The 14,440-nt window shown below is 42.0% G+C and overlaps 1 protein-coding gene across 1 annotated transcript in view; it reads left to right on the forward strand.

Moving 5' to 3' along the window:
- LOC148135983 (cytochrome P450 2C23-like) overlaps positions 1–14,236 on the forward strand; it is a 29,808-nt gene extending 15,572 nt beyond the window's left edge. The window contains exons 7-9 of the mRNA XM_087983879.1: positions 2,527–2,714; positions 12,441–12,582; positions 13,533–14,236. Coding sequence (XP_087840005.1) covers positions 2,527–2,714; positions 12,441–12,582; positions 13,533–13,714 — 512 coding nt within the window. The 3' untranslated portion in view covers positions 13,715–14,236. The remainder of the gene's footprint in view (positions 1–2,526; positions 2,715–12,440; positions 12,583–13,532) is intronic.
- The last annotated feature ends 204 nt before the right edge of the window (positions 14,237–14,440 follow it).

Raw genomic sequence — 14,440 nt, forward strand, 5'->3', positions numbered from 1 at the left:
CTGAGAAAGACAATAGGTATAAGGACTTTGTACTATTAAAGACATGTTTCCTTATAATGATGGATCAGGACAATCATGAAAATTCCTCTTCAAATATTGGAGCCTGACTTCGGGGTGGGCAAGTTGTTGGAGGGAATCCTGAGGGACAGGAATGTACATGTATTTGGAAAGGCAAGGACTGATTAGGGATAGTCAACATGGCTTTGTGCATGGGAAACCATGTCTCACAAACTTGTTTGAGTTTTTTGAAGAAGTAACAAAGAGGATTGATGAGGGCAGAGCAGTAGATGTGATCTATATGGACTTCATTAAGACGTTCAATAAGGTTCTCCATGGGAGACTGATTAGCAAGATTAGATCCCATGGAATACAGGGAGAACTAGCCATTTGGATACAGAACTGGCTCAAAGATAGAAGACAGAGGGTGGTGGTGGAGGTTTGTTTTTCAGACTGGAGGTCTATTGACCAGTGGAGTGCCACAAGGATCGGTGCTGGGACCTCTACATTTTGTCATTTACATAAATGATTTGGATGCGAGCATAAGAGGTACAGTTAGTAAGTTTGCAGATGACAGGTTTGGAGGTGTAGTGGACAGCGAAGCGGGTTACCTCAGATTACCACAGGATCTTGACCAGATGGGCCAATGGACTGAGAAGTGGCAGATGGAGTTTAATTCAGATAAATGTGAGGTGCTGCATTTTGGGAAAGCAAATCTTAGCAGGATTTATACACTTAATTGTAAGGTCCTAGGTAATGTTGCTGAACAAAGAGACCTTGGAGTGCAGGTTCATAGCTCCTTGAAAGTGGAGTCACAGGTAGATAGAATAGTGAAGAAGGCGTTTGGTATGCTTTCCTTTATTGGTCAGAGTATTGAGTACAGGAGTTGGGAGGTCACGTTGCTGCTGTACAGGACATTGGTTAGGCCACTGTTGGAATATTGCGTGCAATTCTGGTCTCCTTCCTATCGGAAAGATGTTGTGAAACTTGAAAGGGTTCAGAAAAGATTTACAAGGATGTTGCCAGGTTTGGAGGATTTGAGCTATAGGGAGAGGCTGTTTTTTCTGGAGCGTCGGAGGCTGAGGGGTGACCTTATAGAGGTTTACAAAATGATGAGGGGCATGGATGGGATAAATAGACAAGGTCTTTTCCCTGGGGTTGGGGACACCTGAACTAGAGGGCATATGTTTAGGGTGAGAGGGGAAAGATATAAAAGATACCCAAGGGGCAACTTTTTCACACAGAGGGTGGTATGTGTATGGAATGAGCTGCCAGAGGAAGTGTTGGAGGTTGGTACAATTGCAACATTTAAGAGGCATTTGGATGGGTATATGAATAGGAAGGGTTTGGAAGGATATGGGCTGGGTGCTGGCAGGTGGGACTAGATTGGGTTGGGATATCTGATCGGCACGGCCGGATTTGACCGAAGGGTCTGTTTCTGTTCTGTACATCTCTATGACTCTATTGAAAAGAAGAATCAGACCACTGGAAGTTCTGAATATTTTACCTCAAGAGGTAATGTTTTGTTATGTTCCAATTCAAAGGGTAAGCAAATAAAGGTACTATACTAAGTCTGAGTTACTTCAATTTTCTTGGAGGGTTTCTTGCCTTGAGGCCTGTAAATTTCCTTGCCCTAACTTATGGAAAGAGCCTCATTAATTGGTTTCCATGTCCCTATGGAGTTTGTCTCATTTAATTTCTGCCCCATCTTACCGAGGACAATTTGCCACACAGCGGATTTTCCAGAATTTACTGGCATTCCTTGCACCCACAGCATCTTCAAAAACTGACAGTGCTTGTCGAGGTGCACAGTCAGTTACCGTGAAGGGTCACCTCTGAAACCAGTCTAGCCCCCAGTTGGAGTGGTAAGAGTCAGAAACATCTCATTTTACTCCTGTCTGTCTACTCATGTCATGAACTGCGCAGAGCATTTACAGACGGACAGGATGAATTGAAAGCAGCCGTTCCAGTCTGTTGAAGAGTCAATAACAAGGGGACATAATTTTAAGGCGGGAGGTTTAGAGGGGATTCGAGGAAACAGTTTTTCAACCAGAAGGTGGTGACAGTCAGGAATGCAGTACCTGAGAGGATGGTTGATGTAGTAATTTCAAAAACTTTAAAAAGTACATGGATGAGCACTAGCAATGTCATAACATTCAAGTGTATGGGCCTAGTGCTGGAAAGTGGGACTAGTGCGGAATTGGTGTCTCTATTTGGTGGCACAGTCTTGATGGGCCGAAGGGCCTCTTCATGATTCTATGTTTCTACGACACCTTAATCTTGCCTTCCTTCTGTGGGCTTTACAAACCTACGTTTATTCCACTGAACATTGAACGAAGGCCAATGGTTAAAAAACTGCTTTAAAACCATTAAATTTTCCATCGGCTCAGCAATTAGATAAGACTTCTTTTTGAACTGATAATGTAAAATTGATATGTGTATAAGTTGTTAGATGACAAAAGTTGAGTACATGCTTGTAAAACTAAATATGTTATAAAATAATTGTGAAATTGTCTTCCCTCCCATCAGAGAAAATTCATCAAGAAATCGACGAGGTAATTGGATCCTCGCGATGTCCGTCTATTGAAGATCGAACAAAAATGCCGTACACAGATGCTGTCATTCACGAGGTCCAACGATACGTTGACCTTATTCCCATGAATCTTCCACATATGGCATCGAATGATATAGAATTCAGAGGATATCTGATTCCTAAGGTCAGAATGAAACCTATTATTACATCCAACATTATTTATACAGCACCTTAGGGTATCAAACCATTGCATAATTAATTACTTTTGAAATTTAACAACCATATGTAACTGCTACTTTGCTCCAGTAAAATAGAGTAAGAAATCAATCTAGAAAGGGTTCAAAATGTATTCTGGAACTGAGCTTGAACCAACTTCTTCTGAGATGTCTGGCTTACTGGCTCAAATTTTGTATAAATAGCTTCCAAGTGTTTTATGTCATGGAGTCAAGGTGCTATTATATCCAGTAGATTGCAAACATTCTCTCAATAAGGAAGGCAAATTAACAATCAACACAGTCAGATTTTAAATATAATTGATGATATCCTGAGTTTCAAAGTTATTTTTAAAAGCTCTTACTTAATTTTGTCAATTGCCTTCTGAAAATGTTGACTCTCGTTGTGTACCTCACATCTGAACACCATAAGTTATTTCACTGTGAAAAACATCAGAACAAAGGCTGATCTGGTCATCACTTAACACCTAGATGCTCACTCTTAAAAGCAATTTTAATGCTTAATGATCTGGAGTCAGAATTATAGGGCCAAATTTTCCACACTCTCAAGCATGGGACCAAGAAAGTTGGGAAAATAGTGTAAAAGTGGAAGCAACAGATTCTGAACATTGAGAAATTTATTTCCAAATCTCCCCTTAGGTTTTGAATGATGAGTTTTGAATCAATAGTGATGACCATGTATTTGTATCTTATTAGCCATTTGGGGATGGCACGGTAGCTCAGGGGTTAGCACTGCTGCCTCATGCACCAGTGTCCCAGGTTCGATTCCAGCCTCAGGTGACTGTCTGTGTGGAGTTTGCACATTCTCCCAATGTCTGCGTGGGTTTCCTCCGGGTGCTCCGGTTTCCTCCCACAGTCCAAAGATGTGCAGGTCAGGTGAATTGCCCATGCTAAATTGCCCATAGTATTAGGTGCATTAGTCAGATGGAAATGGGTCTGGGTGGGTTACTCTTCAGAGGGTTCGTGTGGACTAGTTGGGCTGAAGGGCCTGTTTCCACACTGTAGGGAATCTAATCTAATCTAATCAAACTTGCCTCATTTCTTTGGGGCTCCTAATTCACCTCCACTTCTACAAAGAACTAGACAGTGCTAATTCCTGACATGAAAGTAAGACTGGTTACTTGGCAGCAGCAGCTTGCTATTTAGTTCTTCAGGTCTTCATCAAACTCTGTTTTCACCTCAATGTCCTTGCATGCCCTATGGATATTGTCATTTCCAACCGTTTGTACAAGCCAATGAGCATTGCCAAATCACCAACATAATTTTGTTGCATTTTCAGACCAATGAACACACCACTTTAGAACTTTATTTCAGCTCGAGAACATTTATGAGTTGTGTGCCTCTGCTGGGTGCTTTTCCTACAGGAACACACAAATTTCATGTATCCTACACAGAGTATATCTTATTGCTCTGAGTCTACTTTCTTAGTGCTTGCTTACTTTGTGTTTATTTGAATGCTGCCAGTTTCTGTGCCTTGCACTGCTTTTTAGTGCAGAGGGTGAGGTAGGCAGCATGTTACAGTTTGGAGTGCTGAATAGGTGAGAGGTGGCAAATGGAGTTGAATGCAGAAAAGTGTGAGGTGATTCACTTTGGAAGGAGCAACAGGAATTCAGAGTACTGGGCTAATGGTAAGATTCTTGGTAGTGCAGATGAGCAGAGAGATCTTGGTGTCCATGTACATAGATCTCTGAAAGTTGCCACCCAGGTTGATAGGGTTGTTAAGAAGGCATACGGTGTGTTAGCTTTTATTGGTAGAGGGATTGAGTTTCTGAGCCATGAGGTCATGTATAAAACTCTGATGTGGCCACACTTGGACTATTGTGTGCAGTTCTGGTCACCACATTATAGGAAGGATGTGGAAGCTTTGGAAAGTGTTCAGAGGAAATTTACTAGGATGTTGCCTGGTATGGAGGGGATGTCTTATGAGGAAAGGCTGAGGGACTTGAGGCTGTTTTCGTTACAGAGACAACAGGATTGAGAGGTGACTTAATTAAGACATATTTGATAATCATAATTCGGAGATGCCGGAGTTGGACTGGGGTGTACAAAGTTAAAAATCACACACCAGGTTATAGTCCAACAGGTTTAATTGGAAGCACACTAGCTTTCGGAGCGACGCTCCTCCATCAGGTGATTGTGGATGACCACCTGATGAAGGAACGTCACTCCGAAAGCTAGTGTGCTTCCAATTAAACCTGTTGGACTATAACCTGGTGTTGTGTGATTTTTAACTTTGATAATCATAGGATTAGATAGGGTGGATAGTGAGAGCCTGTTTCATCAGATAGTGATGGCTAGCACGAGGGAACATAGCTTTAAGCTGAGGGGTGATAGATATAGGACAGATGTCAGAGATAGTTTCTTTACTCAAGTAGCAGGAGCTGTGGAACACTCTGCCTGCATCAATAGTAGACTCGCCAACTTTAAGGGCATTCAAAGGGCCATTGGATAAACATATGGATGAAAATGGAATAGTGTAGGTTAGATAGGCTTCCCATTGGTTCCACAGATTGGGGCAACATTGAGGGCCAAAGGGCCTGTACTGCACTGTAATGTTCTGTGTTCTTTGGTCGTGTGTGTGTGTGTGGAGGGGTGGAGGGGGCATGGGCAGGCTGAACATGTTGATATATGGCACCATGCTTTGTCAATTTCAGCATATGCCAGCAGTTTATGTGGCAAACACGTTGCATGTGCTTCAAGGAAATGGCCAAGTGTGAAAATCAAGAGGGCCTAGTGCGGATTATGCCATGATCAGTTAAAGGGCTCATCTGATTCCACTCCAGGGGTTTGGCAACAGTGATTCCTGCAGGCCTGATGCAACCACTCTGGGTTATATAGGTACATCAGTCAGGGTGCTAAAAACACATCTATCTGGATGTTAGGCCAATTTCTTTTGCAATGAGACAAAGGGATGAATTTAGTCTGGTGGAAGAACAGTTATGTGCTGATGCAGGAGAAGTTTTAAACTCCCCTATCCTTAGGGAAAACTTTTGCTATTCACTTTATCTATGCCCCTCATTATTTTATAAATCTCTATAAGGTTAGGACCTTATGAAAAAGTCCGAGCCTATCTGGCCTGTCCTTATAACTCAATCTTACATATTCGCAGCATCCTTGTAAATCTTTTCTGAACCCTCTCCAGTTTATGGGTGACCAGAACCGTACACAGGCCTCCAAAAGTGGCCTAATCAACATCCTGTACAACCTCAATATGATATCCCAACTCCTATATTCAATGGTCTGAGCAATGAAGGCAAATACGCTAAGTGCCTTCTTACCCATCCTGTCTATCCATGACGGAATTTTCAAAGAACTATGTACCTGAAATCTAGGTCTCTCTATTTTACAACATTACTCGGGACCCCACAATTAACTGTGTAAGTCCTGCCCTTGTTCAACTTACCAAAATGAAATATTTTGCATTATTACAAATTAAACTCCATCTGCCACACCTCGGTCCATTGACCCAATTGACCCAAACTTACTGACTATGCCCCCTAAATTCTCACCAAAATTCATTTATATCAATGTTAAACAACACTGGACCCAGCACCAATCCTTGCAGAACACTGCTGGTCACAGGCCTCCATTCAGAAAATCAACCCTTCACCCTCTCTCTCCCACCACAAAAACAATTTTGTATCCAATTGGCAAGCTTTACTAACCAATCTACCTTGCAGAACCTTGTCAAAGGCTTTACTAAAATCAATGTCAACAACATCAACCTCTCTGCCCTCTTCGATCTTTTTGGTCAAAAAAACTCAATCAAGTTTGTGAGACATGATTTCCCACATACAAAGCCATGCTCACTATCCCTAATCAATTGTTGGAGCAATGGAGTGAGCATGGATACAGCATATGCTGAGGATGCTGAACCTGATTCCTATGGCAGATGCTAACCCTTGCATGAAGCAGCCAAACACTCACATACTAGATGCAGCATTGTACAAATAACAATTGTACAACCTTTGTGTCAATTTGCCCAGAACCTCCAACAAACCTGCCTTCTGCTCCTGCATCAGCTTGTTTTTTATATTGTGTTCTTAATTGTGGACACTGTGGAATTCTGTCTTGCCTGGAGCTGATCAAATAGCTGCTCTCTGGCAGTCCTGAGTTCCAGCAGCCTGGGGCATTCCTTCCTCAGCCAGCAGTGTAGACGCAGCTTGATGTGTTCACCACAGGTTCTCCAGATTAATCTAGCTAACAAATCCGCCAAGGTGTCAGTATCTGAGCTGGTGAAGGATGCAGGAGGCAGCTTTGTCTGTGCTTGCTGTGAGGGATCTGTGTCCTTTCTCAGAGGTGAAGAGGAGATGTCTTGCAGGGAGAAAGTGAGGACTGCAGATGCTGGAGATCAGAGCTTAAAAATGTGTTGCTGGAAAAGCGCAGCAGGTCAGGCAGCATCAAAGATGTCTTGCAAGGCCAACCACTAATATACAGAGACCACACAAATGCTACGTCTACCTGCAGGAAAGAGGGGTGAACCATGCTGGACAGCTCTGGATTGATGGTATTTAACCTTGTGCACAACTGTGCTTTAAATTTGTTGAGAGTGTCCGGAACTGGAGCATCGGAGGTTGAGGGGTGACCGTATAGAGGTTTATAAAATCATGAGGGGCACGGATAGAGTAAATAGACAAGGTCTTTTCCACGGGGTGGGGAAGTCCAAACGTTGAGGGAATAAGTTTAAAAGGGACCTAAGGGGTAAATTTTCCATGCAGAGAGTGGTGCGTGTATGGAATGAGCTCTCCAAGGAAGTGGTGGAGGCTGGTACAATTACAACATTTAAGAGGGATCTGGATGGGTATATTAATAGGAAGGGTTTAGAGGGATATAGGCCAAATGCAGGCAAATGGGACTAGGTTTATTTCAGATATCTGGTTGACATGGACAAATTGGACTGTTTCCAGTTTTGTGCAAGGAACATCATGTCTCTTAAGCTCGATTTGAGTTTTGAGAGCATACCAAAAGATTATGATGGCTGTGCAATAGATGCTGTTTACTTGGATTTAGTAAGGCCTTTGACAAGGTTCTGCATGGTAGCCTAAATAGTGAAGTGATGTCACATGAAATTCAGGGTGAGCTTGCCAATTGGATACATAATTGGCTTAATGGTAGGAGACAGAGAGTAATAGAGGAGGGTTGCTTTTTAGACTAGAGGCCAGTGACCAGCGGTGTTCCACAGGGATCAATTCTGAGTCCTCTTTTGTTTATCATTTATATAAATGATTTGGATGAGAATATAGAAGGCATGGTTAGTAAGTTTGCGAACGACACCAAAATTGGTGAAGAAGGTTTTCTAATATTATAAACTGATCTTGATCAAATGGATCAATGGGTTGAAAGATAGCAGATGGAGTTCATTCTGGATAAATGCGAGATATTGCATTTTGGTACAACAAAGGTTTATACAATTCATGGTAGGGTCTTAGGTAGTGTTGTGGAACAGAGGGACAGGTACATAATTCTTTGAAGTTTGCATCATATATCGACAGGTGGTTAAAAAGATACTTGGCACACTTGCCTTCATTGGTCAGTCCTTTGAGTATCGGAGTTGGGAAGTCATGTTGAGGTTGTACAGAACACTGGTGAGGCCTCTTCTGGAGTTCTGCATCCAGTTCTGGTCTCCCAGTTATAGGAAAGATATGATCAAGTTGGTGAGGGTTCGGAAGAGATTTACCAGGATGTTGCCAGGTATGGAAGGTTTGAGTTATAAAGAAAGGTTGGATAGGCTGGGATGTTTTTGCTGGAGTTTAGGAGGTTGAGAGGCATCCTGATAGAAATTCATAAAATAATGAGAGGTATAGATAGAATTGATGGTAGTTGTCTTTTCCCAAGGATGGGGGATTTCAAGACTAAGGGGCACCTTTTTAAGGTGAGAGGAGAGAGATTTAAAAAAGATAGGAGAGGTATAGTTTTTTGCACAGAGGGTGGTTCATGTGTGGAAAGCACTTCCTGAAGGAGTGGAGGATTACAATTACAATGTTTGAAAAACATTTAGATCGATAGATGAATAGGAGAGGTTTGGAGGGATATGGGCCAGGAGCAGGCAGGTGGACGAGTTTATTTTGGGATTATTTTCAGCATGGACTGGCTGCACTGAAGGGTCTGTTTCTGTGCAGTATGACTCTACCACTCTATGAATACCTGGATATTTTAGGCACCAATGATAGGAAGAGAGATGGGGATTTAAGGCAGAAATTCAGGGAGCTAGGATGGAAGCTTTTTTTTAGATTAGATTACTTTAGATTAGATTAGATTACTTTACAGTGTGGAAACAGGCCCTTCGGCCCAACAAGTCCACACCGACCCGCCGAAGCGCACCCACCCAGACCCATTCCCCTACATTTACCCCTGCACCTAACACTACAGGCAATTTAGCGTGGCCAATTCACCTGACCTGCACATTTTTGGAGTGTGGGAGGAAACCAGAGCACCTGGAGGAAACCCACGCAGACACGGGGAGAATGTGCAAACTCCACACAGTCAGTCGCCTGAGGCGGGAATTGAACCCGGGTCTCTGGCGCTGTGAGGCAGCAGTGTTAACCACTGTGCCACCGTGCCGCCCACTTAGAGCTAGGACAAACAGAGTTGTTGTCTCTGGTTTGTTGCCCGTGCCATGTGCTAGTGAGGCAAGGAATAGGGAGAGAGAGGAGTTGAACACGTGGCTACAGGGGTAGTGCAGGAGGGAGGGTTTTGGATTCTTGGATAATTGGGGCTCTTTCTGGGGTAGGTGGGGCCTCTACAAGCAGGATTCTCTTCATCTGAACCAGAGGGGTACCGATATCCTGGGGGGGAATTCGCGAAGGCTATTGGGGTGGGTTTAAACTAATCCAGCAGGGACATGGGAACCAAAATTGTCATTCAAGTATAGAAAAGATTGAGAGTAGGGAGGTCCAAAATCAAGTTTCAGGGACGCAAGATGGCACCGGCAAGCAAGAAGTTGGTTTGAAGTGTGTCTACTTCAACACCAGGAGCATCCGGAATAAGGTGGATGAACTTGCAGCATGGGTTGGTACCTGGGACTTCGATGTTGTGGCCATTTTGGAGACATGGTTAGAGCAGGGACAGGAATGGTTGTCGCAGGTTCCAGGATTTAGATGTTTCAGTAAGAACAGAGAAGATGGTAAAAGAGGGGGAGGTGTGGCATTGTTGGTCAAGGACAGTATTACAGTTGCAGAAAGGATGTTTGGGGACTCATCAACTGAGCTAGTATGGGCTGAAGTTAGAAACAGGAAAGGAGAAGTCACCCTGTTGGGAGTTTTCTGTAGGCCTCTGAATAGTTCCAGAGATGTAGAGGAAAGGATAGCAAAGATGATTCTCGATACGAGTGAGGGAGATAGGGTTGTTGTCAAGGGGGACTGCAACTTTCCAAATATTGACTGGGAACGAGTACTATAGATGGGTCAGTTTTTGTCCAGTGTGTGCATGAGGGCTCCCTGACACAGTATGTAGACAACAAGGGGCGAAGCCACATTAGATTTGGTACTGGGTAATGAGCCTGGCCAGGTGTTAGACTTGGAGGTAGGTGAGCACAATTCTGTTATATTTACTTTAGTGATAGAAAGGGATAGGTGTACACCACTGGGCAAGAGTTACAGCTGGGGGAAAGGATATTACGATGATGTGATTAGGCAAGATTTAGGAAGCATAGGATGGAGAAGGAAACTGCAGGGGATAGGCACATTAGAAATGCGGAGCTTATTCAAGGAAAAGCTACTGTGTATCCTAGATAAGTATGTACCTGTCAGGCAGGGAGGAAGCTGTAGAGCGCGGGAGCCGTGGTTTACGAAGGAAGTGGGATCTCTGGTCAAGAGGAAGAAGAAGGCTTATGTTAGGATGAGATGTGAAGGCTCAGTTAGGGCGCTTGCTGGTTACAAGGTAGCCAGGAAAGACCTAAAGAGAGAGCTCAGAAGAGCCAGGAGGAGACATGAGAAGTTGTTGGCGGATAGGGTCAGGGTAAACCCTAAGGCTTTCTATAGGTATTTAAGGAATAAAAGAATGACGAGAGTAAGATTAGGGCCAAACAAGGATAGTAGTGGGAAGTTGTGTGTGAAGTCAGAAGAGATAGAGGAAGCACTAAATGAATATTTTTTAACAGTACTCACTCTAGAAAATGACAATGTTGTCGAGGAGATTACCGAGATACAGGCTACTAGACTAGGTGTGATTGAGGTTCACAAGGAAGAGGTATTAGAAATCCTGCAGAGTGTGAAAATAGATAAGTCCCGTGGGCTGGATGGGATTTATCCTAGGATCATCTGGAAAACCAGGGAGGAGATTGCCGAGCCTTTGGCATTGATCTTTAAATCACCATTGTCTACAAGAATAGTGCAAGACTGGAGGATAGCAAATGTGGTTCCCCTGTTCAAGACGGGGAGTAGAGACAATCCTGATAATTATAGACCAGTGAGCCTTACTTCAGTTATTGGTAAAGTGTTGGAAAAGGTTCTAAGAGATAGGATTTATAATCATCTAGAAAATAATAATTTGATTAGGGATAGTCAGCACAGTTTTGTGAAGGGTAGGTCGTGCCTCACAAACTTTATTGAGTTCTTTGAGAAGGTGACCAAACAGGTAGATGAGCGTAAACCCAGGTTGACAGGGTTGTAAAGAAGGCATACAGTGTTTTAGCTTTTATTAATAGAGGGATTGAGTTCCAGAACCATGAGGTTATGCTACAGCAGTACAAAACTCTAGTGCAGCCGCACTTGGAGTATTGTGTACAGTTCTGGTCACCGCATTATAAGAAGGATGTGGAAGCTTTGGAAAGGGTGCAGAGGAGATTTACTAGGATGTTGCCTGGTATGGAGGGAAGGTCTTACGAGGAAAGGCTGAGGGACTTCAGGCTGTTTTCGTTAGAGAGAAGAAGGTTGAGAGGTGACTTAACAGAGACATATAAGATAATCAGAGGGTTAGATAGGGTGGACTGGGAGAGCCTTTTTCCAAGAATGGTGACGGTGAGCACGAGGGGGCATAGCTTTAAATTGAGGGGTGATAGATATAGGACAGATGTCAGAGGTAGTTTCTTTACTCAGAGAGTAGTAAGGGTATGGAATGCTTTGCCTGCAACGGTAGTAGATTTGCCAACTTTAAGTACATTTAAGTCGTCATTGGACAGGCATATGGACGTACATGGAATAGTATAGGTTAGATGGGCTTCAGATTGGTATGACAGGTCGGTGCAATATCGAGGGCCCAAGGGCCTGTACTGCACTGTAATGTTCTATGGTGAGTACGTCTATCTCCAGCGAGTTGGAGAATTGATGATGGTGTGCCATAGGGGCATGGTGCATAGATAATGAGATGATATTTGGGGAGATAACATTTGAAAACTCATAATGCTTCACAGAGGGAACATCTCCATGAAACTTGAGAAAGATGACACTAAGCTGATTTAACCCAATGGGAAAATTTAGCTGATTTGTTTCTCAGCGACAGTGAGTTCAAATGTAACAAGTCCATTGCCACTCTGGTTAAGATCAAATAATTCAGTTAAGTTCAAGAATCAGATTTGCTCTCTTGCATCAATATCAAATATGATGTTACACTAAATCACCAAGATAGATGATTTCTAATTTCACTTCACTGTCTCATGTTGCTATGTTTTTCAAGTGTTCATTTGTTACAAATGTAAATTTTGCTTTTTTCCTTGCTGAACTGCGGTAATTTTGTTTTAGGGCACATTTGTGATTCCTGTACTTTCCTCTGTTCTGAAATCCACCAGCCTGTGGGAGAAACCAGATTCGTTTGACCCAAATCATTTCCTTGATAAAAATGGATGTTTCAAAAATAGTGAAAGCTTCATGCCATTCTCTGCAGGTATGGACTCTCTTTCTCATTTCTGTCTAATTGAAGTTTTACTTACCTTCCGGTCAGTAGTAAATATGCTTTTGAGAGACAAATGAAGAAACAAGACTAATCCCTATCATTTCACAGACAGGTTGGCTATCATGCAGTCTGACTGCTATATGACATAAAACCTCCGCTGTTATAAAGAGCATTTCTGTTCTTTGGAATGAGCAATGTACTGAAATGTTAGTGGTCAAGTTAACCACACCAGGTCGAGTGTGAGTAGTTAGCTGAAGATCTGATTTCATTTGAAATAATCTTTAAATTGGTATAAATATGTCTTTTGAATTGATATCTGTGGGAATAATACCACTGAGAGAAATGGTGGCCCATAACAACAGTAGAATTCAGAAACAATATGGAATTGCACATATAAATTAAAAATTCAAAGAAGTCATGGGAGAAGAGAGGTTTGAGTTACAAACCTGCTCAGTTTGGACTCAATAGTTACTTGGATTTATACTGAACTACTTACTGTGGAAAAGTTGGAAATTGTGAACTTGATCAATGAAGTGTGCAGAGTGTGCAAGTGTTTTTTTGAGCAGAACTGCTCCACAACCACCTGGTGAAGAAGCAGCTAGTGTTTCCAAATAAACCTGTTGGATTATAACTTGTTGTTGCGTGATTTTTAACTTTGTCCACCCCAGTCCAGCACCGGCACCTCCAAATCATATCTATATTGTGTGTGTAGTAAGGCATTTCAATCAAAATTAATGGTTTAGACAGAGGAACAATTGTGTGAACTGTCCCATTGTGGGTCACGGGCATGTTTCATTATTTCCCCCAGTTTGATAAGAATTAGACTCATACACAAAATGTACAGAAACAGATTCAGCCCCCTATTCATAATGCCACATATGTTAAAGCAATCAACCGTCAAATACTTTGAGTTTTTTGCTTAATAACATCTGTTTTTACAGGGAAAAGGAAATGTCTGGGAGAGTCCTTGGCTCGCATGGAACTTTTCCTTTTTTTGACAACTCTGCTTCAGAACTTTGTCTTCAACCCTGTTATTGACCACAAGGATATTAACATCTCATCGGTTTCGAGTGGAATCTTGCATATACCCCACGTGTACAAGTTTTGTGCTATTTCTCGTTAACTCAAGCAGGACATCCGTTGTGTTGTATCAACTGAATTTTAGCAGATGATGTTAGAGCTTCGGTAGTTTCTTTATAAATTATGGACTAATCTTGAATATACATATTCTGTGTTTTTTTTAACAAATTCACTCAATCTAAATGTAGATCAAACTTCAGCACACAGGATGAGTACCTTTCTCACAGTCACAATACCAACCGTTTATAGAAATTACTAACTTGCCACGAGTGTGACCTACAACAACAGCATTTGGTGAAAAACACTAATTTTAATAAGGAATAGCTTAATTAAATTCATATAATACAGGTAAATGGTTATCCATGTGTAACATTAATTTTGTTTCTCTCTCTGTACATGCTTTTAGACCTGCATTTCTGGTTTTATTTCAATCTTCCAGTATCTGCAGTATTTTATTATAGTAATGAAGTCAAATATTCATTTTTTAAAAATACAATGAAGTAGTTTAGAATTCACAATAATTCACATGTGATAATGGAAATGTGTAATTAAAAAGTTTATCAGATCTTTGTCAAAATAGGCTTTTAATATTTTTTTTCTACTGGCATCATAACAGATACTTAAAGCCAGTGAAATGTTGTATTAATGAAGGATGACCATGTGAAGTGACTGAATATAACACAAATTTGAACATAATGGGCAGAATCTTTTAGGGGCTGAGTGATGTGGGTTATAGTAAGATCTGTGACAGAATTAGATGAGAAGGCTG

The sequence above is a fragment of the Chiloscyllium plagiosum genome, unplaced genomic scaffold, assembly GCF_037043375.1.
Source record: "Chiloscyllium plagiosum isolate Xiang-an unplaced genomic scaffold, Cpla_swu_hap1 HiC_scaffold_47, whole genome shotgun sequence".
Lineage (NCBI taxonomy): Eukaryota > Metazoa > Chordata > Chondrichthyes > Orectolobiformes > Hemiscylliidae > Chiloscyllium > Chiloscyllium plagiosum.